The sequence below is a fragment of the Carcharodon carcharias genome, chromosome 7, assembly GCF_017639515.1.
Source record: "Carcharodon carcharias isolate sCarCar2 chromosome 7, sCarCar2.pri, whole genome shotgun sequence".
NCBI classification, from domain to species: Eukaryota; Metazoa; Chordata; class Chondrichthyes; order Lamniformes; family Lamnidae; genus Carcharodon; species Carcharodon carcharias.
In genome coordinates, this window is record NC_054473.1 from 78,676,767 (window position 1) to 78,702,067 (window position 25,301).

The 25,301-nt window shown below is 43.9% G+C and overlaps 1 protein-coding gene across 1 annotated transcript in view; it reads left to right on the top strand.

Moving 5' to 3' along the window:
- The window catches only part of dnah1 (dynein, axonemal, heavy chain 1), a 524,711-nt gene that overhangs the window by 209,560 nt on the left and 289,850 nt on the right, over positions 1-25,301 (top strand). The window contains exons 25-28 of the mRNA XM_041191637.1: positions 1,488-1,628; positions 6,939-7,102; positions 8,841-8,954; positions 21,489-21,677. Coding sequence (XP_041047571.1) covers positions 1,488-1,628; positions 6,939-7,102; positions 8,841-8,954; positions 21,489-21,677 — 608 coding nt within the window. The remainder of the gene's footprint in view (positions 1-1,487; positions 1,629-6,938; positions 7,103-8,840; positions 8,955-21,488; positions 21,678-25,301) is intronic.

The window sequence follows — 25,301 nt, forward strand, 5'->3', positions numbered from 1 at the left end:
TGTTGGGTCAGTGGGAGGTTAGTCAAGTTGTCGGGAAGGTAGTTGAATGGTCGGGGTTGGGGGATAGTCGGGTCGGTGGTTGGGCGGGGAGGTTAGCTGGGTGGTCAGGGTAGTCAGGTCAGGGGGGTAGTCAGGTAGTTGAAGATGGTAGTTGGGTGGGGTCGGGTTGGGGTGTTAGTCTGATGGTCAAGGGTAATCAGGTTTTAGGGGAACGTTAGGTCAGGGAGGTAGTTGGTGGGGCGTGGGGGGGATGGGTGGGGTGGGGGGGTGTGTGTGGGGTGGGGCCAAGGGTTGATTTGGAGGTGAGTTGTGGAATTACCCAGTTGTTAGACAAGGTTTTTTCTGTCTAACATTTCTTGATAACTATTCAGCTAAGTACTGCAGAACTGCCCCAAGTCTCCAACTCTAGTTCAGACACTAGAGTTGAAGACATTCGTGGAGGGTCCCAGGAAGCAGGGGAATCACCTATTGGAATTTGAAACTTGAAACTTTCCAGGCAATTCCCATGGAGGTCCATGCGCCAGGACTTCCCAAGGGTCCCCACACGGAGACTGGAAGATTTGGCCTAATAAATACATAGCTAATATCGTATAATATGGTTGGCAGCCTAATATCTCAAGTGGTAAAGCAGTACAAGTTAAAATTCCAACCTTCAATAATACTCAAATTCAGCTATCTTCCAAAGTTAATGTGCATTGGCTCTTCACCAGGAATTTTGATCCTACACCTAACAGAGTGTTCTATCACTACAGATGACTAAAAAAGAAACTGACATCACTTGCCCTGTTAAGTGCACTTTGTACTGGCAGCCACATCATGGAATCGCTGACTGCCACATCTCATGGTCCCTCAAGCATCCTGCTCTCCATTCCACTGCTCTTTCCCTGTATCTTTATATATTCTTCAATTGAAAATGAAAGCATCAATAAGATAAAGTCATGCCCACAGTTGTTTATTTTCGATTAGAAATAGATTTAACTTTGATCGTCAAGAGCAGAATCATTTAGGAGTATACGAAAATAGGAATTGCCAGATGAAAATATGACCATGGTCCATCTAGTTTGTCTTCTGCTAAGCATAGCAAGCAATCTCTATCAGTTAGTCTGTAACGGACACAGGCATGAAATGGAGAAACACCCAGTATTGGAGAGCTTTGGGAGCCATAAGTCCAAAATCACCCATTTCTCCTAACCAAGGTACAAGTACTACATGTCATGACTCAAAATACTCTATATACTATATTCCAAAATATTATTCTCTTAAAAAACCTATCTAGTTTGCATTTACTATCTACTTCTGCTGTGTCCCTATGGAGCCTATCCTATAGATTTACTGCTTGCTCACTGAAATAATATTTGCAGAATTGTTAAATTCAGAGATCTTTTTAAGTGCTGAATTAGCTTTTCATTCTGCCAGTTGGAGCTGTCTGATGGTTATTATCAATAATGAACCCCATATGTACAATAATACTATGCTGTTTTATGTAGACCATTCGTTCAGAGTGGGTCCTGATCTGGCCTGGACAGGTGGTTATTGCAAGTTGCCAGACCTTCTGGACCATGGAGGTATCTGAAGCACTCCAGATTGGAGATCTGGGAAGCAGACTGTTCCCAAAGCTTGGCAGTCAGGTTTGTATAGCATCAACTGTTAGCTAAAATGCAAAACATTGGTGGATACTATGGAATGAATAATGTGCATGCACGTACCATTATATATAAAATATACAGGATTGTTATATTTCTTGTATAGTTATAATGTTTACTGACCACAATTTCACAGTAATTGACTGTAAATTACTTTTAATAATGAAGATACATTTAGTATAAACATTACCATAAAAACTGCTCATTGAACAAGTAAATAACAACATTAATAGGCAGGGACAAATGTTAGAATGGTATTGATCAGCACGTCACAGTTTGCTAATGAATTCGCTCACATGCCTTCCACTGGCCTGAATGCAAGGAATGCTTATACACTTGGGTCGGGATATTGAGTTCGGCAAGCGGGGGGTGGGGCCCGCTCCCCAATGCGTATAATGACGTGTGATGACATCGAGCAGAACTCCTGACATCACCCCATATCAGTTCAATTTTCAGGTTGGCGGGGGCGCAGCCAAATAAGCTGTGCGCCCGCCGACCTGTCAACGGCCAATCGAGGCCATTTAAAAACTAATTGAAGTAATTAATGGACCTACCCGTCCAACTTTAAGGTTGGCAGGCAGGCCGGGAGTCCTGGCGAGCTTCAGAAAAAACATGAAACCTCATCCACAGGCGGGTTGAGGTTTCATGAGGGTTTTTAAAAATTTAATAAAAGTTTGAATAAAAGTGATGGACATGTCCCAACTCATATGACAGTGTCACATAAGGGGACATGTCAGGGAAATTTTAATTTTGTCCATTGACCATTTTTGAATTTGGTGCCAATCTCCCTGAGGCAGCACTTAACCTCAGGGAGATGAATGCGCTCTTCCGGCTTAGGGAATCTCCCCTCCCCCAACCGCACAGGGAGCACATAGTGCTTCCTGGCGGACGTCACTCTGGGCGGACCTTAATTGGCCCGTCCACGTAAAATGGCGGCATGCCCCCGATCGGGAGCACCAATCAGAGGCGCGCCTGTACGCGCCTGCTCCTGCACTTCCCCCCCAGTGGGGAGAAAATTTTTCCATTGATGTTCAACTTGCCATTCATCTTCGTCCCCTTTAGCCTACCCCCTAACTAAACATTGAAACAGGAATGGTGGACTTAGAAACTGAATAGGAGGTCAATCAGATCAAAGAGCAGCCTCCCTTTTTTTGAAATCTCTTCATGGGATGTGGTCATTGCTAGCAAGACCAGCATTTGTTGCTCATCCCTAGATGTCCTTGAGAAGGTGTTGGTGAACTACTTTCTTGAACCCCAGCAGTCCATGTAGTGTAGGTACATTCTCAGCGCTGTTAGGTAGAGAGTTCCAGGATTTTGCCCCAGCATCAGTGAAGGAATGATGATATATTTCCAAGCCTGAATGGTATGTGACTTGGAGGAGAACTTGCAGATAGCAGTGTTCCTGTGCACTGGCTGCCTTTGTTCGTTTTGGTAATAGAGGTCACAAGTTTAGAAAGTCCTGTTGAAGGAACCTTGGCAAATTGCTGCCCTGCATCTTGTAAATGGTACACACTGCTGCCATGTGCAGTGGTGATGGAACAAGTGCATGTTTAAAGTGATGAATGGAGTGTGGATTAATCGGGCTGCTTTGTCCTCTTCAGCTTTTTGCATGTTGTTAGAGCTGCACTTATTCAGGTAAATGAGGAATATTCCATCACTCCTAATTTGTACTTGTAGATTGTAGACAAGCTTTGGGGAGTTGGGAGGTAACTCACTCATCCAGAACACCCGGCCTAGGGCTTGTACTTGTAGGCACAGTGGCTATTACAGTTCATTTCTGATCACTGGTAATCCTCAGGATGTTGATGGAGGGAGAATCAGTGATGGTAATGCAATTGAATATCATGGGGAGATGGTTAAATTCTCTGTTGTTTGGCAGTTACCTGGCATTTGTGTGGCGTGAATGTCACTTCCCACTTATCAGCCCAAGCCTGGATGTGCTCCAGGTCTTGCTGCATTTGGGCACAGACTGCTTCAATGTCTGAGGGGTTGCGAATGGTACTAAATACTGTGCAATCATCATTGAACATCGCCAATTCTGACCTTATGATGGAGGGGAAACCTTTGATGAAGCAGCTGAAGATGGCTGGGCCTAAGACACTACCCTAAGGAACTCAAGCAGTGATGCCCTTGGGCTGCGATAATTTACATCCAACAATCACAACCAAAGGACAAGGACAACTAGGCTTGCACAACAAATGCTGGTCTTGCCAGCAATGACCACATCCCATGAAGAGATTTTAAAAAAGGAAAGGCTGCTCTTTGATCAGATTGACCTCTGAAAAAGGGTCATACAGACTCGAAACATTAACTCTGTTTCTCTCTCCACAGATGCTGCTAGGCCTGCTGAGTTTTTCCAGCATTTTCTCTTCTTGTTTCAGATTTCCAGCATCCGCAGTATTTTGCTTTTATCTGAGTATCAATGAGCTGGTTATTAGTAAGTGAGTGCTGCTTGATGGCACTGCCAATGACACTGTCCATCACTTTGCTGATGATTAAGAGCAGTCTGATGGAGTGATAATTAGCTAGATTGAATTTGTCTTGCTTTTTGTGGACAGGACATAACTGGGAAATTTTACATGCTATCAGGTAGACATGTTGTGACCTTTATTGTGGCTGCACTAGAATAGCTTGGCTAGAGGTGCAGCTAATTATGGAGCACAACAGCATGAAATCTGGGATAAAAACAAAAAACTGTGGATGCTGGAAACCCAAAACAAAACAGAAACAGAAATACCTGGAAAAACTCAGCAGTTCTGGCAGCATCGGCGGAGAAGAGCACAGTTGACATTTCGAGTCCTCATGACCCTTCAACAGAACTGACATCTGGGATGTTGTCAGGGCCCATAGCCTTTGCTGTATCTAGAACACTCTTTCTTGATATCACATGAAGTGAATCAAATTGGCTGAAGATTTGCATTTGTGATAGTAGGAACCTCAGGATGAGGCTGAGATGGATCATCCATTTGGCTGACTGAAGATGGTTGCAAGTGCTTCATCCTTGTCTTTTGCACAGATATACTGGGCTCTACTATCGTTAAGGAGAGAGATGCTTGTTGAGCCTCCTCCTCCTCCTGTTTTAATTGTTTAATTGTCAACCACTATTCATGATTGGATGTGGCAGGACTACAGAAAGCTGAACAGATCTGTTGGTTGTGTTGCCTAGCAATGGCTGTAGAATGCCACTTCTGCTGTTTAGTATGCCTGTGGTGCTGTGTTATAGCTTTACCAGGTTGGTACCTTGTTTTTAGGTATGCCGTTGACATACTGTCCCATATTCCTCATTGTGGAATTCCTCATTCCACAATCTACTCAAACAATGCTGAAGGCGCTGCTTCATTCTGGGCAAGTTGCCTGGACAAGCAGCTACTCAGTAAATATTACAGAATGATAGAAACTTTATAGAAGGAGGCCATTCATCCCATCGAGTCTGCACTGGCCCCCTGAAAGAGCTTTCTACCTATTCCACTCCCCTGCCTTATCCTCATAACCTTGCACATTCTTTATTTTCAGTTGTACAATTGTAGACATTAAGCTCTTAATGTTATTAACCTAACTCACTGGATGGGTCTCCCATGGAATCAGGTGGAACCCCAGTTTTACACCTTGCCCATTATCACTCGCCCTTAACTTAAATAGAGAGTAAAACTCAGATAGGGTGTAAAACCGCACCTGATTTTTTGTGTTTCCAGTGCTCAGGGACCCACCCAGCCCTGAGGTGCTGAAGACAAGTATAGACCCCCTGTTACCATCCTAGGGAAAATTACTTTGATGGCTTCAGGAGAATCTAACCTTATCTGGACAGCTGAGTTCAGGACTTAATCTAATGGGGAGCTGTAACATGTTCTTCTATTATGTGGTGCTATAACCTAGAAATTAATGTTTGCAAAATCAGTATATAAATACTTAACAAAGTCCTATGATGATGCTTCAGAATCCCTGGTAGGATTTTACACGTCGGTGGGCCCGCTTGCTGACGTGTAAATTAACGTGCGATGACGTCGAGGGGAACTCCTGACGTCACCGCGCCCCATTTAAATTTTCAGGAAGGCGGGGGCGCAACAAAATCAGCTGTGTGCCCACCAACCTGTCAATGGCCAACTGAGGCCATTGACAGGGCCAATTAAGTAATTAAGGGACCTGCCCGTCCAACCTTAAAGTTGGCAGGCAGTCCAGGAACCCCGGCGGGAACTAGATAAAATATGAAACCTCATCCACAGGTGAGATGAGGTTTCATGTAGGCTTTAAAAATTTTAATAAAGGTTTTGTAAAAATTATGGACATGTCCCAACTCATGTCACATGAGGAGACATGTTAGGGAAATTTTATTTTTCTTTTTCTATCTTTTTTACATTTACAGCTGATCTCCCTGAGGCAGCATTTAGCCTCAGGGAGATGAGTGCGCTCTTTTGTGTGCATGTGTGAAAGAGTGTACTCTTGATTTTGGGATATGCTCCCCCACCCGCACAGGGAACCCAAAGCACTTCCATGCAGATGTCACACTGGGCAGGCCTTAATTGGCCCGCCCACGTAAAATGGCGCTGCGCCTCCGATCGGGGGTGCCGATTGGAAGCGCTCCTGTGCGCGCCTGTCCTTCAACTTCCCTCCCGACAGGGGGAAAATTCAGCCCCCTATATCTTTGTAATAACTGTCCTATATGAAACCTTATCAAATTTTTGAAAATTCATATGCCGCATGCACTCCCCTTTGCTTATTCATTGTGATTCGTGCTATCTCGCTAATAAGCTTATGCCATTCTGAGAGTTCACTTATTTCATCCAGGAGCCACAGTTGAGGTAAGGCTAACAAACCTATTTCCAGCTCTGAAGAAGTTTCATATTGGACTTGAAACATTATTTCTCTCTCCACAGATGCTGCCAGGCCTGGTGAGCTTTTTCAGCACTTTGTTTTTATTTCAGATCTGCAGCATCCACAGTATCTTATTTCATTAAGCCATTTTTCTTGCCTTATCTCTTTTTCCCTCCCTTGAACATAATTTTAACCCACTGTAGTAATTTGGCTCAATACCTGCTTCTAAAGATTTTCAGAAAATTATAGTTGTGCTTCCACCATCTCCTTCCCAACCTCCTTCAAGTGTTTTGGGATGTGCACCATTTGAGTTTGGTAAATTTTTAACTTTTAATTTTGCTAACATTTTAAATAGTATTTCCTTTTGAATATATATCTCAAATGTTGGTTCTCCCTCACACTTCTCATATACTACTTCAGTAATGAATGTTAATTAGCCCAAAGTTTCTTTCTAATGACTTCTAAATTTCTTTTTATTAAATATAGCTGAATAATTTGGTGAGTCTCGTGAGAGGGAAGCTGACAAGAATGCAGAGAACAATATTATCAGCACTGATTGTGATTGAAGTACATGCCAAGGATGTAGTGGCTAACCTGCTGGAAGAAAATGTTCAAAGTGTGAATGACTTTGAATGGATTAGTCAGCTCAGGTAAAAGCCTATTTTATCACTAGAAAGATTTGGATGATATGCAACAGAGATCAGTGGTTTACCACCATGGCCTTATTAACATCAAAGTGCCAAAAATGGTTTACTGGTGGTGATTCTTTCATCTACTTTCCCAAATTGATGCATTACACAATGCAATGGTCAAAGCATTTGGTAAATAAACTCAGTTGATAAGTCTTTATAAATTAAGTAGTTCTAGGCAATGGCTGATTTCCTGAAATGGTAGCTAGTAAGTCAGGTTACGGGATCAAGCACCATAACATAAAACCCTTAAGCTGAATATCACATCCATATTTACTGATTATCCAGACTCTATGAATAATTGTTCTATTATGCTGTATTTCAGTTCCTATATGAATTAATATTGCTCATGTGTATCAGTATTAACTTTAATTGCTTTGAGGACCACCATAACTATGGTGAGGAAGGGGAGTGTTTGCATATTTTATGTTCCCAGGCTGTTTTAAAATTGTTCCTAACAGTTAAAAAATATATTATTTTCACATTTTATTCTACATTTTCTTTTCCCATAACTATTCTAAATCTAATGATTTTGTGGGCACTGTTTTCCAAATGCTCCACAAATAAAACATGTTTTACTTATCCCACTTCATTCCCCAGTTCAAAATCCACCAATGAACTTCCTCATTGAGCCAAAAACCCTACTGATCAGGAAAACTTTCTTGTGCACATTTCAGGAATTCCTCTCCCTCTTTGACTTTTACATTATTATTTATCTTGTCTATATTGGGATAATTGAAGCCCCCATTTTTACTTCTCTAAAGTTCTTGCATCTTCTGGCAAATTTGCTTCTTTAATTCTTTCCCACTATTTGGTGGCCTATAGTATACACCCAGAAATGCAATAGCTCCTCTAATGTTCCTTAATTATAATCAAATAAATTCTATCTTTCAACCCTCAAGCAGGTCATCCCATTTTAGCACTGTAGCAGTATCTCTGATCAACACTACCATTCTCCTTGCTTTTCTTCATTCCCTATATTTCATGAATATATTGTAACCAGGAGTATTTATTACCCACTCTTCCCCTTGTTTGTGCCAGTGCTCGGTTAATGCCACTATATCATAATCCCATGTGGCTATTTATACCTGCAGCTCACCAACCTAATTTACCATGCTTTGTGCACTTAGACACAAACATTCCAAACACACCTTTGTCTGCCTTGCATTCTGTCCTCTCATCTCGCCCATCTGATTCCTCCTATTTCTGAACTATTCTTTACTCAAATGATGTTTGTCTCTCAGCCCTCTCTTTACCTTGCATCTCCATATCCTGGTGCTCCACCCCTTGCCAAGATATTTCAAACCATTCCCCACAGCATAAGCTAACCTCTCTACATGGACATTAGTACCAGCCCAGATGAGGTGAAACCTGTCTGTCTTCTACAGATCTCTCCTGCCCCAGGACTTGTTTCAATGCCCCAGGAGACTGAAGAACTCTCTCTTGCACTCAGTTCTTTGTACCTATGATAATACCTAAGAGTCTTAGAACTAATAATTTAGTGGTCCTTATTTGAAGTTTTTCCAGTGGTTTTGTGTGTAGACAAGTACCAATGCAAAGTGCTTGCATAGCTCTGAATGGTCACTCGATCAATTTCTGAATCGCAGGTGGCTATTAAAACTGGTTTGAATAAGTAAATGGATTATACTCTGTATGTCTTTGCGACATTGGTGTTGAAGCGTGGAAAATTGACTTTCAGATACTATTGGGCGCAGAATGATCTCCGTGTGTGTGCAGTGAATGCTGAATTTCTTTATGGGTATGAATACTTGGGAAACACCGGTCGTTTGGTCATCACCCCGCTCACAGACAGGTAAAATGGAATTTTTAATACTTGTACAATGTAGAATTTTGGTAATAATTTTTCTTGATGGTGGAATATATAAGTATTTAAATATTTTACATATTCAACCTATGCTGTTATTTCTATAAATAATTAAAGCTACAAATTCTGAATGGTGAACTGTGGGTTAATACCCAAGGAGCAGAAGTACAAACAAGATTGTAGTAAGAATTTGGAATGTGTTTACATGTGAAGTTCAACAATTACATTTCTAGCCTTTAGAGTCTGCTGTGTGTTTTCCAAACAGGTCATGACAAAGTGGAAGTGAGTGAGCCACTTCCTTCTCAGCTGTAGCATGCAGCCATCAGGCCCATAGCAGATTTTCAGAGAAAGCAATAGACTACATAGCAGGAGTGAAATTGAAGTACATACTGTTACGGACAGAAGGGGATTTAATTTAAACAGCTCTGATTTCTCCTGTCATTATCCATCCGTAAACAGAAAGGTGTTTTGATTTTGATTTCCATCTTTGTAAGCAGTGGCATATATCCACAACCTTCAGTTTTGGTCTGATCCAATTTTTATTAATAACTCCACAACAAACTCAGTATAGGGTAAACTTAGAGGGTTAGTTTATTTGCATACACTTAAAACATGGGAGAGGGGTGTTGCCACATAGCCTCCTGTGCATTCATACAATAAAAGAGAGATGCTTAAAGAAAGAGTTTCAGGGCAAAGACCACAGGGCAAAGACTTATTGTTTAATGTGAGTCTGGAGTCCAGAATCAAAGTTCAATGGTATATTCTTTCACAGGGTTCAGCAGGCCAAAGAATAATGCTGGGAAATTCACTTTTCCAATAGAAATGACTTCCACAATAGGAAAGGCACATGGAGGTGAATTAGTCTTGTAGGCTCTGGTACAGAATTTTAAAAGTTCCAGTAGAAAGCATGTAGATGGGGCTAGGTTTTTAAACCTGGACAGAGCCCTGATGCTGAGCTGCTGCTTTCTAGATGGAAAATGGCAGAATGAGTGGCAGTACAGCAAGACAGGATAACTGGTTCTCCAAGTCATATGACATGACTCACACTTCTCAACTTTGGCTTTGACAAAGGATGTATATACCTTTGTCTGGATTCTTGAGATTATTACTGTTCAACCATTAAGAATTTGAAAGGGTGTGTGTTTCAGATTTCAACAAACTTTTGCACTGAGCACCTTAGGTTGTCCTGGCATCTGAAAGGAGATGAGACTCACAAGAACCAGCACAAAAGAGACTTTGCAGCACAGTTAGTAGGTCAGGAGCATGAAGACCTTCCCTAACCACACACTCCCCCACCCCCTGTCATTCACCCCTGGTCCCCCAAGCTAATGTGCCATAGCCAACTCCGCTCCTGTGATCTGCCTACTTCCCTCCCCATGACCTGCGATCTCCCCCTATTGATTTTTTAAAAATTTATTGGATGTGGGTATCACTGGCTATAGGCCAGCATTTATTGCCCATTCTTAACTGCCCTTGCATTTAAGAGTCAACCACATTACTGTGGGTCTAGAGTCACGTATAGGCCAGTAAGGATGGCAGATTTCCTTCCCTAAAGGACACTAGTTAACCAGATGGGTTTTTAAAACAATGATTCCATGGTCATCATTAGACTTTTAATTCCAAATTTTTATTGAATTCAAATTCCACCATCTGCCATAGATTCGAACCCAGGTCCCCAGAGCATTACCCTGGGTCTCGGGATTACTAGCCCAGTGACAATACTACTACACCATCACCTCCCCCTAAGGAACTCCTTCGGTAATGTCCTGGAACTGAGATGATTGACCTCCAACAACCACAAACATCTTCCTTTGTGCTAGTATGTCTCCAACCTGCAGAGAATTTTCTCCCTGATTCCAATTGACTCTAGTTTGCTAGGGCTCCTTGATGCTACACTCAGTCAAATGCTGCCTTGATGTCAAGGGCAGACACTCTCACTTCATCCCTGGAATTCAGCTCTTTTGTTCATGTTTGCGATCCAAAATACCACTCTCCATCTCCACCCCACCCTGCCCCATATTTCTATTCTGTGGCTAAAGCCTTTCACTGCAGTCCTTCTCACCCAACTAGAGTGACCTTTAATCTGGCTGGTTTCTGACTAAGAAAAGGAGGAAAAAATTAAGATGAGGTCTTACTATATCCCTGAGAACTGGAGCAGCCCAGTCCAGTGCTTGATCCAGCCTATTTCAGATCATAAGATCCTTCTATACTTGTATAGAAATTTGCAGTGATACAGAATTTATCACATTTTAAAATCACTTCTTTGACTGCTTACTGGGAGAGATAAATGTTGTCTTTTTTGAAGGAATGAATATACAACCTATCTGAATTTGAGCTGTTGTTCTGCCCTTTTTCATATTTTTTCTGTAAACAGTCTCTTATCAGCCTCTTATCAGTTCCAGATTCATTAGCCAGATATCTCAGGTTTAAATATTAACTTGAAACTCTTTCACTTATTCCACACCTTTCATGACCTCAGGGCATTCTAAAGAGCTTTACTAGACAATTAAGTCATTTTTTTTATGTAGTCAATGTAGTAGTGTAGGAAATATGGCAGCTGATTTTCATACAACAAGGTTCACAAAGAGCAATGAAATATGATGGTATAATTTGTTTTAGTGATATTGATGAAGGGATAATGTAACCTATGCTGCCTTTTCTCTCCTTTGCTCTCTTGCCCTCTTCTCATCATTTCTTTTTCTCCATCCTGATATCTTTTGCTTTCCTCCCTGTATTCTTCTGCTTCTCTACGTTTTCTCTCAGGTGAAAGGCGATTTATTTTTTGGAACATAGGAGCAGGAGCAGGCCATTTAACCTATTGGGCCTGCTCCCCCATTCAATACAATCATGGCTGATCATCCACTTCAATGCCTTTTCCCACTCTATCCCCTTATCCCTTTACGTCATTAGAAATGTGTCAATCTCTACTTTAAACATTTTCAATGACTGAGCTTCCAAAGCCTTCTGGGGTAGAGAATTCCAAAGATTCACAACCCTCTGAGTAAAAAATATTCTCTTCATCTCGATTCTAAGTGGCTTCCCCATTACTTTGAAATTGTGTCCCCGGGTTCTATACTCCCTAACCAGTGGAAACGTCTTACCTGCATCTACCCTGTCTATCCCTTTAAGTATTTTGTAGGTTTTGATGAAATCACCTCTTATTCTTTGAAACTCTAAAGAATACAGGCCTAGTTTCCCCAATCTCTTCATAGGACAAACCTGCAATCCCGGGAACAAATCTGGTGAACCTTCATTGCACTCTCTCTATGGCAATAATATCCTTCCTAAGGTAAGGGGACCAAAACTGCACACACTACTCCAAGTGTGGTCTAACCAAGGTGCTATACAATTGAAGCAAGACTTCACTACTCCTGCACTCAAATCCTCTTGCAATGAAGGCCAACAGACCATTAGCTTTCCTAATTGCCTGCTGCACCTGCATGTTAGCCTTCAGTAATTTATTGATGAGGACACGCAGGGCCTTTTGTACATCTACACTTTCTAATTTCTTACTATTTAAGAAATACTCTGTGCATCTGTTCCTCCTACCAAAGTGGATAAGCTCAAAGTTTTCCACATTATATTCCATCTGCCATGTTCTTGCCCACTCACTAAGTCTGTCCAAATCCTCTTGAAGTTGCTTTGCATCTTCCTCGCAACACATTCCCACCTAGCTTTGTGTCATCTGCAAACTTGGAAATATTACATTTGGTCCCCACCTCTAAATCATTGATATATATATATATATATATAGTGAACAGTTGGGGCCCGAGTACTGATCCTTCTAGTAACCCATTAGTCACAGCCTGCCAATGCGAGAATGGCCTATTTATTCCTACTCCCTGTTTTCTGCCTGCTAACCAATCCTTAATCCATGTCAGTATATTACCTCCTATCCCATCTGCTTTAATTTTGCTAAACAATCTCCTGTGGGAGACTTTATAAAAAATCCTTCTGAAAATCCAACTGTACAATGTCCACTGGCTTCCCTTTATCAATCTATTAGAAACTTCCTGAAAAAACTCCAACAGATTTGTCAAGCATGATCTCCCATTCATAAATCCATGTTGACTATGCCGAATCAGATCATCATTATCCAAGCATCCATTTATCACATCCTTTTAAATGAATTCTAGCATTCTCCCTACTACCGATGTAAGGCTAACAGGTTTGTTGTTCCCCATTTTCTCTCTTCCTCCCTTCTTAAACAATGGAGTGACATCTGCTACCTTCCAAACTGCAGGAATCATTCCAGAATCTATAGAATTTCAAAAGATGATCACCAATGCATCCACTGGGCGGAATTTTCTGTGCCTGTTGGCGTCGGGCACGTTCGGTGCCGTATGCGGACAATATGACGAGAAGGCCAAAAATCGGTTTCACCGTGAAACCAGTTTGCGATCGTCCGTTCTGCCTGTCAATGGAGGCCGCGTTTCCCGCCATTGGACGTGGGAGCCTCATAGTAATAACGCATCTGCATATCATTATAAGGCCAGTCAACCGGAATCACCCCCACACGCGGAATCGTCCGTCCACGTCGGCGGGAAAACAAGTCGGTGTGGAAAACTTGACAAGTGTGACATGCAGAAGGCGGGACTTACTGCCAGGGCCTTGCTCAGATCGCGGACATCCAAAGAGCGGAAGGTGTTGGAGCCCGACAGCAAAGGGATCCAGGAGGAACATCCATGGCATGCTGGGTGGATTCTTGCAGACATAGTTCCAACATGAAGCAGCTCACAGAAGTTTGAAAGTCATCGTTGTGGGTCTGCTCACAGTGGATGATGATCAAAGGGGTGGAGAGGAAGGTCCAGCTCTCTTTGGGAGAGTAAGATGTACTGGTTGGTGGGAGAGGAAGTTCTAGGATCGACTGGGAGAGGAAGAAGTATCAGGTGTGGGGGTGGCGGGGGGTTGGGGGTGGAATGTTGAGAGTGGGGGGCAGTGAAGGCATCAGGGGGGAGGTTCTGAGGGGGAACAAAAGTGTCGGGGGGAGGTTAGGAGGGGGAACAAAGGTGACAGTTTGGGAGGAGGGAATGAAGGGTGTCGGGGGGAGGTTGGGAGGGAAGAACAAAAGTATTTGTGGGGGGATGGTTAGGAGGGGAGAACGAAAGTGTTGGGGGGAACAAAGGTGCTGTGGGGCAGGTTGCGAGGGGGGATCAAAGATATTGGGGGGCTATGGGAAGGTGGAAGCAAAGTTGTTGGGGAGGGAAGTTGGGAGGTGGGAGGAACTACAGAGGGATAGCAGGGGAGAAGATTGCAACTGGGAAGGTAGGTATATGGGGAGTGGCAGGTGTAAGGGAATTAATTTGGAGGGGGAGAGGGGAAGGAGTCCTGGGGAGGAAGGAGTGTGGAGAGGGGAGGTAGTCCAGGGGGAGGAAGGAGTCTGGGGTGGTGGGGGGGGGGTGCAGAAGAAATGCAGAGAGGGGAGGAAGTAAGAGTGGAGGAAGAAGTAAAGGTGTCTGAAGGAGATAGGAAGGGTGAAGGACTAAGTAGGGTGAGGTCCGGAGTGGGGGAACGACTAAGCGGGGGAAGGAGTTCCAAGGGGGGAAAGGGGTTCCTAGATGGGGTGGGAGGGCCTCCAAGGGGAAGGAGTCTGGAGGGGGGAAGGAGTCCAGAGGCAGGGATGTCCAGGTGAACGTGCAAGGGAGGGCTCTGATCAGTCCATGACTGCCTCCTGGGGAGCAAACTGAGGCGTGGTGCGAGGGAATGGTGAGAATGAAGGGTGTCGGGGGGAGGTTGGGAGGTAGGAACGAAAGTATTTGAGGGGGGGACGGTTAGGAGGGGAGAACGAAAGACAAAACGTATTCTGCGTGATGTTTCCCTGCCATCTGCTGACTCTCCACGATGAGTTGGAAGGCCAAATCCAGAGGTTGCCATCTGACTCGGACCTCACAGATGCCTCCTCCCCAGCAGTCCTCCAAGTGCTGGGGCGGTCAGCTGAACCTGCCTCCTCCTGCTGTGGACTTGTGTCTGTGCGGTGACCACCAGATTATGAACCTGAGCCTGCTGTACATTTAGGTCCCACAGAGGTGTGTGTCTCTGCACTGATGGTGTAGGGAGCGCTGTGACAGGTCTTCCAGGCTGCTTATTTCCAGCTGTTCAATGCAGGAGGCGTCCTCTTGGTTGGAGTTGAGGATGTGGATGGAGCTGAGGGGCAGGCTGGCTGAGGATGTCGGTCTTTTGGCAGAGCTCCCTGTGAACCAAAGTAGAGATAATTAGTGCATGGCAGCAGAGTCAAAAGCAGGAGAGAGAGCACTCACATTTACGTTGAGAGAGGGATGATGTGGTGCAGGAACCTCACAAGGGTGTTTGCTGCTGACCTCACGGTCGTCAATGGCACGGTCCACGTCCTCATCAGTTAACACGATGGCACACTCCTCAAAATGAATGAGGGGCTTAATGTGGACGCTCCACCCCCCCCAGTCCTGGACCTCTTCCTGCTGATGTGAGCAGGCTTCTCCTGGATGAAAACAGATGGAGAGAGTGTGAGCAGGACACATGGCATGCATGGAGCGTTTGTGTGGTAAGCAGAAATATGGACAGGATGAGGCTGCAAGCTTCAGAGGATATGAGCCTGAGGAAGATGTGAGGGTGTGCGTGAGAGTTAGTGGTGTTGTCCCTTGAAGTGTGAGATTTCTGTGGATATGTGATGAGTTTGTGAATGTGGAGTTGAGAGTGATGAAAAGAGTGACTTACCCTGGCAGAACGGATGAGACCATTCATCCTTTTGCGGCACTGGGTGGCTGTCCTCTTTTGCAGGGCATTGGCACTGACCATCGCTGCCACAGCCTCCCATGCTGGACTAGTGAGGCTGCTGCCCGTCCTGCAGCCAGAGTGGGGGTAGGAGACATCACAGCGGGGCTCCACTGTGTCCTAAAGGTTCTTGAGGGACGTGTCATCAAACCGGAGGACTGCAGTCTTTTTTGCTTTTCGAGGCCATGTCTTTGCAGCAGTTGTGGACTGGAAGCACTGAGGTGTGTGCAAGGCTGCACTTTAAGTATGGCATTCAGCGTGATGAGAGCCTGCCCGTCATTGAAATGGCATGTTTCCTGGGAATACATAATTAATGTGGCAGGATTGGGATGATACGGTGTGAGAATCCGCCATCGTGGCCGGTGGGTAAAATGCCGTTTTTCCTGCCTGCTACCGTACTTAGCGCAAATTTGGGACAATTCAGCCCACTATCTCCATAGCTACCTCTTTCAACACTCTGGAATGTAGAATATCAGGTCCTATCAGGTCCTTATCACCCTTCAGTCCCATTAATTTCTCCAATACAACCTGCTTACTCGTACAAATTACCTTCAATTTCTCATTTTCCCCAGCTCTTTGTATCTCTTATTCTGGGAGATTTCTTGCATCTTCCTCACTGAAGACAGACACAAAGTAATCATTTAGCTTCTCTGCTATTTCTCTATTTCCCATTATAAATTCTCCTGACTCTGCCTGAAGCCAAACATTTCCTTTTTACCTATCTATAAAAATTTTTACAGTCTGTTTTTATGTTTTTTGCTAGTTTACGTTCATTTCTGTTGTCCCTTCCTTGGTCCTCCTTTGCTGTTTACTACTGTTTCTGGCAATTGTATAGGCCTTTTCTTTTAATCTTATACAATTCTTAACTTCCTTTGTTAGCCACGGTTGACTGACTTTTCCTTTTGGGTTTTTGTGCCTTAAAGGAATGTATAATTGCTGTAAACCATGGCCTGAATCTTCGGCTCGGTGAGCGTGGGCAGGGCCCGCTTGCCGAGGCGTAAAATCACGGCGCGTCATTCAGACTTTCAATTCGGTGGCTGTGCACCCGAGTCAGCTGCGCGCCCACTGAATTTCCAAAGGCCTATTAAGGCCATTTAACTCTCAACTAAAGTAATTAATGGAGCTGCCCATCCAACCTAAGGTTGGCGGGCAGGCAAAGAGCCCAGGCAGCTTGCATTTTTCATGGAGCCTCATCTACAGGCGGGATGAGGTTTCATGAATGATTTTAAATTTTGACAAAAATTTTTATTGAAATTAATGCACATGTCCCAGTTCATGTGACAGTTTCACATGAGGGGACATGTCATAAAAATTTTCTCGCGTTTTATTAAACTTTTTGGACTTAAAACTCATCTCCCAGAGGCACCTTTGTGCCTCAGGAAGATTTCTGCGCTCTTTCATGAGCATGTGTGAAAGAGCACGCTCCCAACTCAAGCAACGCCCCCCCCCCCACCCCCGCCGCCTCACAGGGAGTGCACAGCACTTCCGGATGCACGTCACGCTGGGCGAGCCTTAATTGGCCTGCTCACGTAAAATGGCAGTGCGCATCCAATCGGGGGTGCCATTGCCTATGTACTGTCATACCTTTTAATGTATTTCCCCAATCCACCTCAGCCAATTTGCCCCTCATTCCTTTATAATTTCTTTTGTTCAAATTTAATACCCTGGTTTCAGATCGAACTACCTCAATTTCAAACATAATGTAAAATTCTACCACATTATGGTCACTCATTCCTAAAAGTTCTTTTACAACAAGATTATTAAGTAGCCCGTCCTCATTACAGAATAATAGATCTAAAATAACCTGTATTCTACTCGGTTCCTCAACAAACTGCCCCAGGAGCCAGCCCTAACACGCTCCAGAAACTCATTTTCCACAGCATTAGTACTCATTAGATTTACCCATTCTAGATGCAGATTGAAGTCGCTCATTATTACTTTATTACCCATGCTACATGCTTCTCTAATTTCCTGACTAATACCGTGCCTCACACTACCACTACTGTTTGGGGCCTATAAACAACCCTTACCAATTCCGCCCCTTGCTGTTTCTTAGCTTCACCCAAATAGATTCCACACTTTGTTCTTCAGATCTGAGATCCTTCCTTATTAACGTACTGTTCCCATCCCTTATTATCAGTGCAACACCACCTTCTTTTCCTGTTTGCCTATCCTTCCTAAATGTTGAATAAGCTTGAATATTCAGTTCCCAGTCTTGGTCACCCTACAGCCATGTTTCCGTCATGGCAATTACATCATACCCAATTACCTCTATTTGTGCCTTTAAATCATTTACCTTGTTGCGCATGTTGCATGCATTCAGATAGAGTGCCCTTAACTTAGTCATTTTGACATTATTCTGCATTCAAGGTTCAGCTGATGTTCGCCTTCATCTTGCCTGCCTTCTAATTTCACTTGCCACTTTTCTACTTCTTGTTACCAGCTTTACTTCCCTCCAATTTGAACTACCTTTCAGTTTCCCATCCCCCTGACAAGCTAGTTTAAGTTCTCCCCAACAGCACAAACAAATCTCCCTGTGAGGATATTAGAACTGGTCGTGTTAAGGTGTAACCCGTCCAGCTTGTACACGTCCCACTTGCCTAGAACCCAGTCCCAATGCCTCAGAAATCTGATGCCCTCCCTTCTACCAATTCTCTAGCCATGTGTTCAATCGCTCAATCCTCCTGTTCTTAGGCTCACATGTCACTGGGAGTATCCTGAGATCACTGCTCTTGAGGTCCTGCTTTTTAATTTCCTTCCCAACTCCCTAAACTTTGATTTCAGGGCCTCCTCCCTCTCCCTACCTATGTCATTGGTACCAGTGTGAAGCACGACCTCTGGCTGTTCACCCTCCCCAAGAAGGATGTCCTGCAGCTGCTCTGTGACATCCTCGACCCTGGCACCAAGGAGGCAACACACCATCCTGGAGTCACATTTACCACTGCAGAAATGCCAGTCTGATCCCCTGACTTGGAATCCTCCATCACTATTGCTTTCCTGCTCTTCTTCCTCCCCTCTTGTGCAGCTGAGCCACAGATTTGGCTCTGTCTGCACTCCCCTGAGGAACCATCACCCTCACCAGTACCAAAATGGAAAGCCAATTAGCAAGCAAGATAGACTCAGCGGAGTCCTGCAGTACCTGCCTGGATCTCTTTGACTGCCTGGCGGTCATCCATTCCCTCTCTGTCATTATGCTCTTAACCTGAGACTTGACCATCTCTCTAAATGTGCTATTCACATAGTTCTCTGCTTTACAGATGGTACAACAGTGTCTGCAGTTGCCACTCGAGTTCCATAGCCCAGAGCTCACGCTTCTGCAGCCAGTGACATTTCCTACAGATGTGTTCATTTAGAACACATGGTGCGTCCATAACTTCCCACACATTGCAGGATGTACATTCCACTCAGCTGACTGACCTGCCATACTGTAACTTTAAAACCTATTTACTACAATTGGAATAAATAGAATAACATATCACTTACTCACCAATCAGCTTCTTCCCCTGTAACAAAGCAACAGCAAGCAAATTTTATGTCATCAGCAGACTTGGAAATATATTTAGTCCCCTCATTCAAATCATTCCTTCCAACATAAGGTCAGAAGTGGGGATGTTCGCTGATAATTGCACAATGTTCTTCACCATCAGCAACTCCATATCCAAATGCGGCAAGACCTGGACAATATCCAGGCTTGGGCTGACAAGTGGCAAGTAACATTCATGCCACACAAGTGCCAGGCAATGACCATCTCCAACAATAGAGAATCCAACCATCTCCCCTTGATACCATTACCATCACTGAATCCCCAACTATCAACATCCTGAGGTTACCATTGACCAGAAACTGAACTGGACTAGTCATATAAGCACTGAGGCTACAAGACCAGGTCAGAGGCTAGGAATCCTGCGACGAGTAATTCACCTCCTGACTCTCCAAAGCCTGTCCATCATCTACAAGGCACAAGTCAGGAGTGTGATGGAATACTCCCCACTTGCCTGGATGAGTGCAACTCCCACAACACTCAAAAAGCTTGACACCATCCAGGACAAAGCAGCCCGCTTGATTGGCACTCCATCCACAAACGTTCACTCCCTCCACCACCAACGCACAATAGCAGCAGTGTGTACCATCTACAAGGTACACTGCAGGAATTCACCAAGGCTCCTTAGACAGCACCTTCCAAACCCACGACCACTACCATCTAGAAGGACAAGGGCAGCAGATAGATGGGAATGCCACCACCTAGAAGTTTCCCTTCAAATCACTCACCAACCTGACTTGGAAATATATCGCCGTTCCTTCACTGTCACTGGGTTGAAATTCTGGAACTCACTTCCTAACAGCACTGTGGGTGTACCTACACCACATGAACTGCAGCGGTTCAAGAAGGCAGCTCACCACCACCTTCTCAAGGGCAATTAAGGATGGGTAATAAATGCTGGCCCAGCCAACGAAGCCAGCATCCTGTGAATGAATAAAAAAAAGCCACATTTACCTCATCCTTAACTCTCTATCGATTCCCTGCCTCATTCACAAGAAATCAGAGTTTAGGGAGTTGGGAGGGAAATTAAAAAGCAGGACCTCAAGAGCAGTGACCTTGCTCCAAAGTAACACAGAGACCAGAGATCCTCTCACTAACCTACTTTAAATTATTCGCCCTCTCTGATCTGCTGTCATATTCATTTCCCTTAACTGTGCTATGCTGCGAAATTCAATTTAGTAAAAAACAAATTAGAATGAGGAAAGACAGTCTATCCCCCTCTTTGCCTTTTTGTCCCTCTTTGCCTTTCCTTTTGGGGATGATTTTAACCCTGCTTGTGTGATGGAAGCTACCTGAATAAAGCTTTCCTCTAACTTTCAATAAAAAATTCCTAAACTGGCAGAAGTTAAAGAAAATTGGTTCATCATTTCAACAGATAAATGCTGGAACATTAGGTACAATATATCTGTTTAAATGGCACAATCTTCATTTAGCTAGAAAATTTCACTGAACAACGCTGAACAAAAATATCAAGTCCAAGCTTTTTTGGAACGACTGAGACCTTTAGTTCAAAATGTTAATGGAAGGGTTAAAGGACACAAAATACAACTTAGCTGGGAATTTTTAATCATATATTTTTTATTTTTTGAATTTTGTATAAATATTAACTTTGGACAGTACAAATTTTTATTAATTGAGAAAAATCAACGTTTATTTAAGATTTTTATGAAGATTGACAAGTGGCCTTTTTCTATATACCTGTGTCCCTCTATAGCTCACCCGTGGGAGAGGGTGGGAAATTAGCTGGCTCCTATATTGAGCTGGAAGCAGGTTGGCTCTGAGGGGAAAGTGCCGATCCCAAGAAGGGCCTTTAAGAACCTGACAGCACTCTTGGATTTTTGTGTGGGTCTGAGAACTTTGAGCAACCTTTCACTGATCCCTCTTGAGGATCGCTGTTCAGGCTTCTGTCTGCCTGGTATGACTAGGCAGTGTGTTTATGACATTTGCTCCATCCACTACTACCTGAATTTCATAATCCGCGTCCTGCAGCTGGTGTAGAAACTCAGTTTGCATATTTAAGATATCTAGCACCTATTTCAGGTGACACCCTGGATGGCTAAATGTCAATAAAGATCAGCATTTCAGATAACTCATCCCAGATAAGACTTAGATGTAAAACAGAATATGATTTTCATTCACTAGTCATCTTTTGACTTCACAAAATAATCATTTAGAGCTTTTTTTTGCTGTATTATTATAATGGAGTTTGAAACATTTCTTCCTGTTTCTAGGTGCTACCTCACATTAACTGGTGCTTTGCACCTTAAATTTGGTGGTGCACCCGCTGGACCTGCTGGCACAGGAAAAACTGAAACTACCAAAGACTTGGGTAAAGCCCTTGCAATACAGACTGTTGTTTTCAACTGCTCTGACCAGCTGGACTTCTTAGCAATGGGCAAATTTCTTAAAGGTTTGGCCAGGTATGAGATGAAAAGCATTCATGGCGCAGGATACTGGTGTTCCCATGGAAGCTAGATGGATTTTAATGTCAATAAGTGTATTGTTTATCCTCCTTGGAATGTATCACTGAAAGTTTCCAGTTAGCACAATACAATTTATTTTAAATAGCACCTTTAATGTAATAAAATATCCTAAGGTGCTTGACAGGAACATTATAAACAAAGTCTGAGACCAAGCCACATAAGGAGATGTTAGGTCAAGTGACCAAAAGTTTGGTCAAAGTGGTGGGTTTTTTGTATTATCACTGATGATCACCATGTTGTGTTCTGGTGCCATTGCTGTGGTGTCTCTGTTATGAAATCTTGAGACTTATATGTTTAAACATGAACCAAAAATTGTTAATCTTTAACTATGTACAGATCCCAGGTAACTGCCATCCATGGTGCTGCTGCATGCAGGTAGTGCTTCTAGAGCATTCTCTCTAGACTATTCTTTCAATCTATTACTATGTACCTCTATGCATCATACTGCAGGCGGTGCTATTCTCAGTCCCACATAAACCCTTGCTCTGCCGAGCACCTTTACATTATAATGGCATGCAGGCACATAACGACATCATACAACAGGTTTTAAGGAGTGTCTTAAAGGCGGAGGGTGAGGTAGAGAGGCAGAGAGATGTAGGGAGAGAATTCCAGAACTTAGATCCTAAACAATTGAAGATGTGGCCATGAATGATTAAAATTGTGGATGCTAAAGAGGCCAAAATTAGAGGAGCACACATATCTTAGAGGATTGTGGGGTTGAAGGAGATAACTGACCTGGGGAGGGCCGAGATCACAAAAGGATTGGGAAACAAAAGTGCAAATTTTAAAATCAAGACACTGCTTGATCGGGAGCCAAAGTAGGTCAGTGAGAACAGGCATGATAGGGAAATGTCACTTGGTGTGAGTTAAGACACAGTCAGAAGAGTTTTGGATGACCCCAAGTTTATGAGGATAGAATGTGAGAGATGAATCAAGAGTGCATTGGAATAGTTGAGTCTGAGGAGGTAGAAAATGCATAAATGAGGGTTTCAGCAGCAGCTGAGACAAGTGCAAAGTCAAACATTGTTACGGAGGTGAAGAGTGAAATTATCATAATAAAACTAATCAGATATCAGGATCCATCTCAGAAGGTCTTGTCCTTCAATTTAAAAGGTTATTCTGACATCATATAGAATATTATTGAGGCCACATTTGAAATATGTTAGTTTTTGGACCCTAGAACTTTGGTACTTCAGAAAATATTCAAGACAGTTTTCTAGATTAGTATGTCAAGGAGCCAACTAGGAAACATGCTACTTTAGATTTACTAGCATGATGAGACAAGGTTAATTTAAAAACCTTGTAGTAAAAGAGCTTCTGGGGAAAAGTGATCATAATACAATGACATTTTTGTGTCGAATTTGAGAGGGATTAGTTAAGCCTGAAACTAGGATCTTAAATCTGAACAATGCAAACTACATAGCTATGTGGAACAAGTCGGCTAAGATAGATTTGGAAGCTATACTAAAAGATAGGACAATAGACAAACGATGGCAAACATTTAAAGAATTAATTAATAATTCACAATGACTATACTTTCCCTGCGGGAAAAATTATTCAAACATGGTTTACAAGGGACGTTAAAGATAGTATTAAACCAAAGGAAGAGGCTTATCATGCTGCCAGAAAGAGTAGTAGGCCTGATTAGGACGATTTTAAAATTCACCAAAGGATATTCAAGGAGTTGATAAAGAAAGAGAAAATAGGGTATAAGAGTGAACTAAGTAGAGACATAGGGCAGAATCTTCTATTTGGGAGTCTAAGTTCGGTGGCAGGCGGGAAAGTTGGCGTGATTCCCGCTGGACAGCAGGATGGCTGAACATGCATGACCTTCCGCTGTTCAGCTCATTAATTATTCATCCGTGAGGAGCTCAGCGAATCTTGTGGTGGGGCGGGCAAGATGTTCCAACCCCGCCATTAACTTTTGGGTTTGAAGTCCTGGCACCATATTTATAGGTCATACGGTCAGCCATTCAGTCAGTGCAGGCCAGGAGCCCTGCATTACTCCTCCTGGCAGCCACAGCTCATACTGGAGAAGCTGGCAGATGTGAGCAACCACATCCCAGGACATACGAAGGCGCCTCTGGCATTGCCTTTCACTCATTTTTAGGCAAGAGCACTGCTGGCGATACAACCATGGTCGGGCCAATGCTCACCATTGCTGTGGACCAAGCTCACCAGCACCTTGACCTTCCAAAGGCCCCGTTGCTTTTTGCTGCTTCGGCCCTTTGCTCCTCCTGGCCCTGTGCCAACCTGTGATAGGCCCTCCTTTTTCTCATCTGGATGAGAGCCATTATCAAAGTGGGGTTGCCTGCAGCCTGCATCAACGACACCACAGTGGATCTGTGAACAAATTGAAGTGATACATTTAATGAGCAAGCCTTTCATAGGTTTCCCTACATCTCAAAGCCAGAAGGCCAGTGCTAAGTCATTCACCCGGCCTCCGTCTAGACATGGCACCTCACCCCACCCCTTCTAGGTGAAGCATATTATGGAGGACCAGAGATGGGTATTCCTCCCATTCATAATGACTGTGCATGGAAACATTGCTCTTTGATCAGAGAGCAGGAAGCTTCCTACTGACACTACTCCACTTGCCTCCACTACCCTCAAGATTTTATACAGAGACCATTGCCTTGGCAGCATAGAAAGATTAACAACATGATCCCTTGTCAGCCATGCCATTCACCTGGGAGAATGGAGGTTTGGAGTCATAAGTCGGCTGTCTTCCGCCAACTGTGACCCTTGGGGGCATCCAACTCTGACCCTCCCTTCATCCCTGCCTCTCACTGCAGCAGATGGCAAGCGGCAAAGAATGAACAGCAGCTCCACACCTGGCTGGGAACAAGGAACAATGTTATAAGATTCATGAGTCAGGAACAAGCTTGCTGCCATATAGGCTTCACATAGAGAAAAGAACACACCTGAGCATGGTTGACATCCAGCTGCCTCATAATTATTAGGGTGTCCCTTCAGTCAGGCGCTTGTGCTGACCTGGAACTTCACACCCAAAAAGACCCTCCTCCCACTTTGAGGGATCTCACTATCTGACTAACTGCATGGTCAAGGTCAGATTTAGAAAATGGTGCATATCACCTTCCAGACTCAGTCCACCACTTTCTATCCTTCCCCTGTCACCCACCAACTTCCCCCCCCATCACCTATGACCCACCCAATATCACCATTCCTCACCCCTCTGTCATTCTTGAATATCCCCCTGTTACCCTGGATCCTTTCACAATTCACCCCCACATGCCTTTACTCCCCTCAGAGCTGACACGCATTACCATCCCCATGCCCACCCTGACCCTACCTGTCACCCCCTGTGAGCACCCCCGCCCCCGCACCCCCCCGATACCTTCACCTACCAAACTTTCATCCTGGACCTGTCACCCTATCGCATCCCACTCCCCCCTCTGATTGTGACTGTTCCATCCTATCACCAGAACCCTGAGTTCACTCACCAGGACATCATTGACACCACCAACCCCACCCCCTTCCCCTCCCCCGGACCGCCTTACCCCCACCATTCCAGGCACTCTACCCCCCCCATTCCCTGCT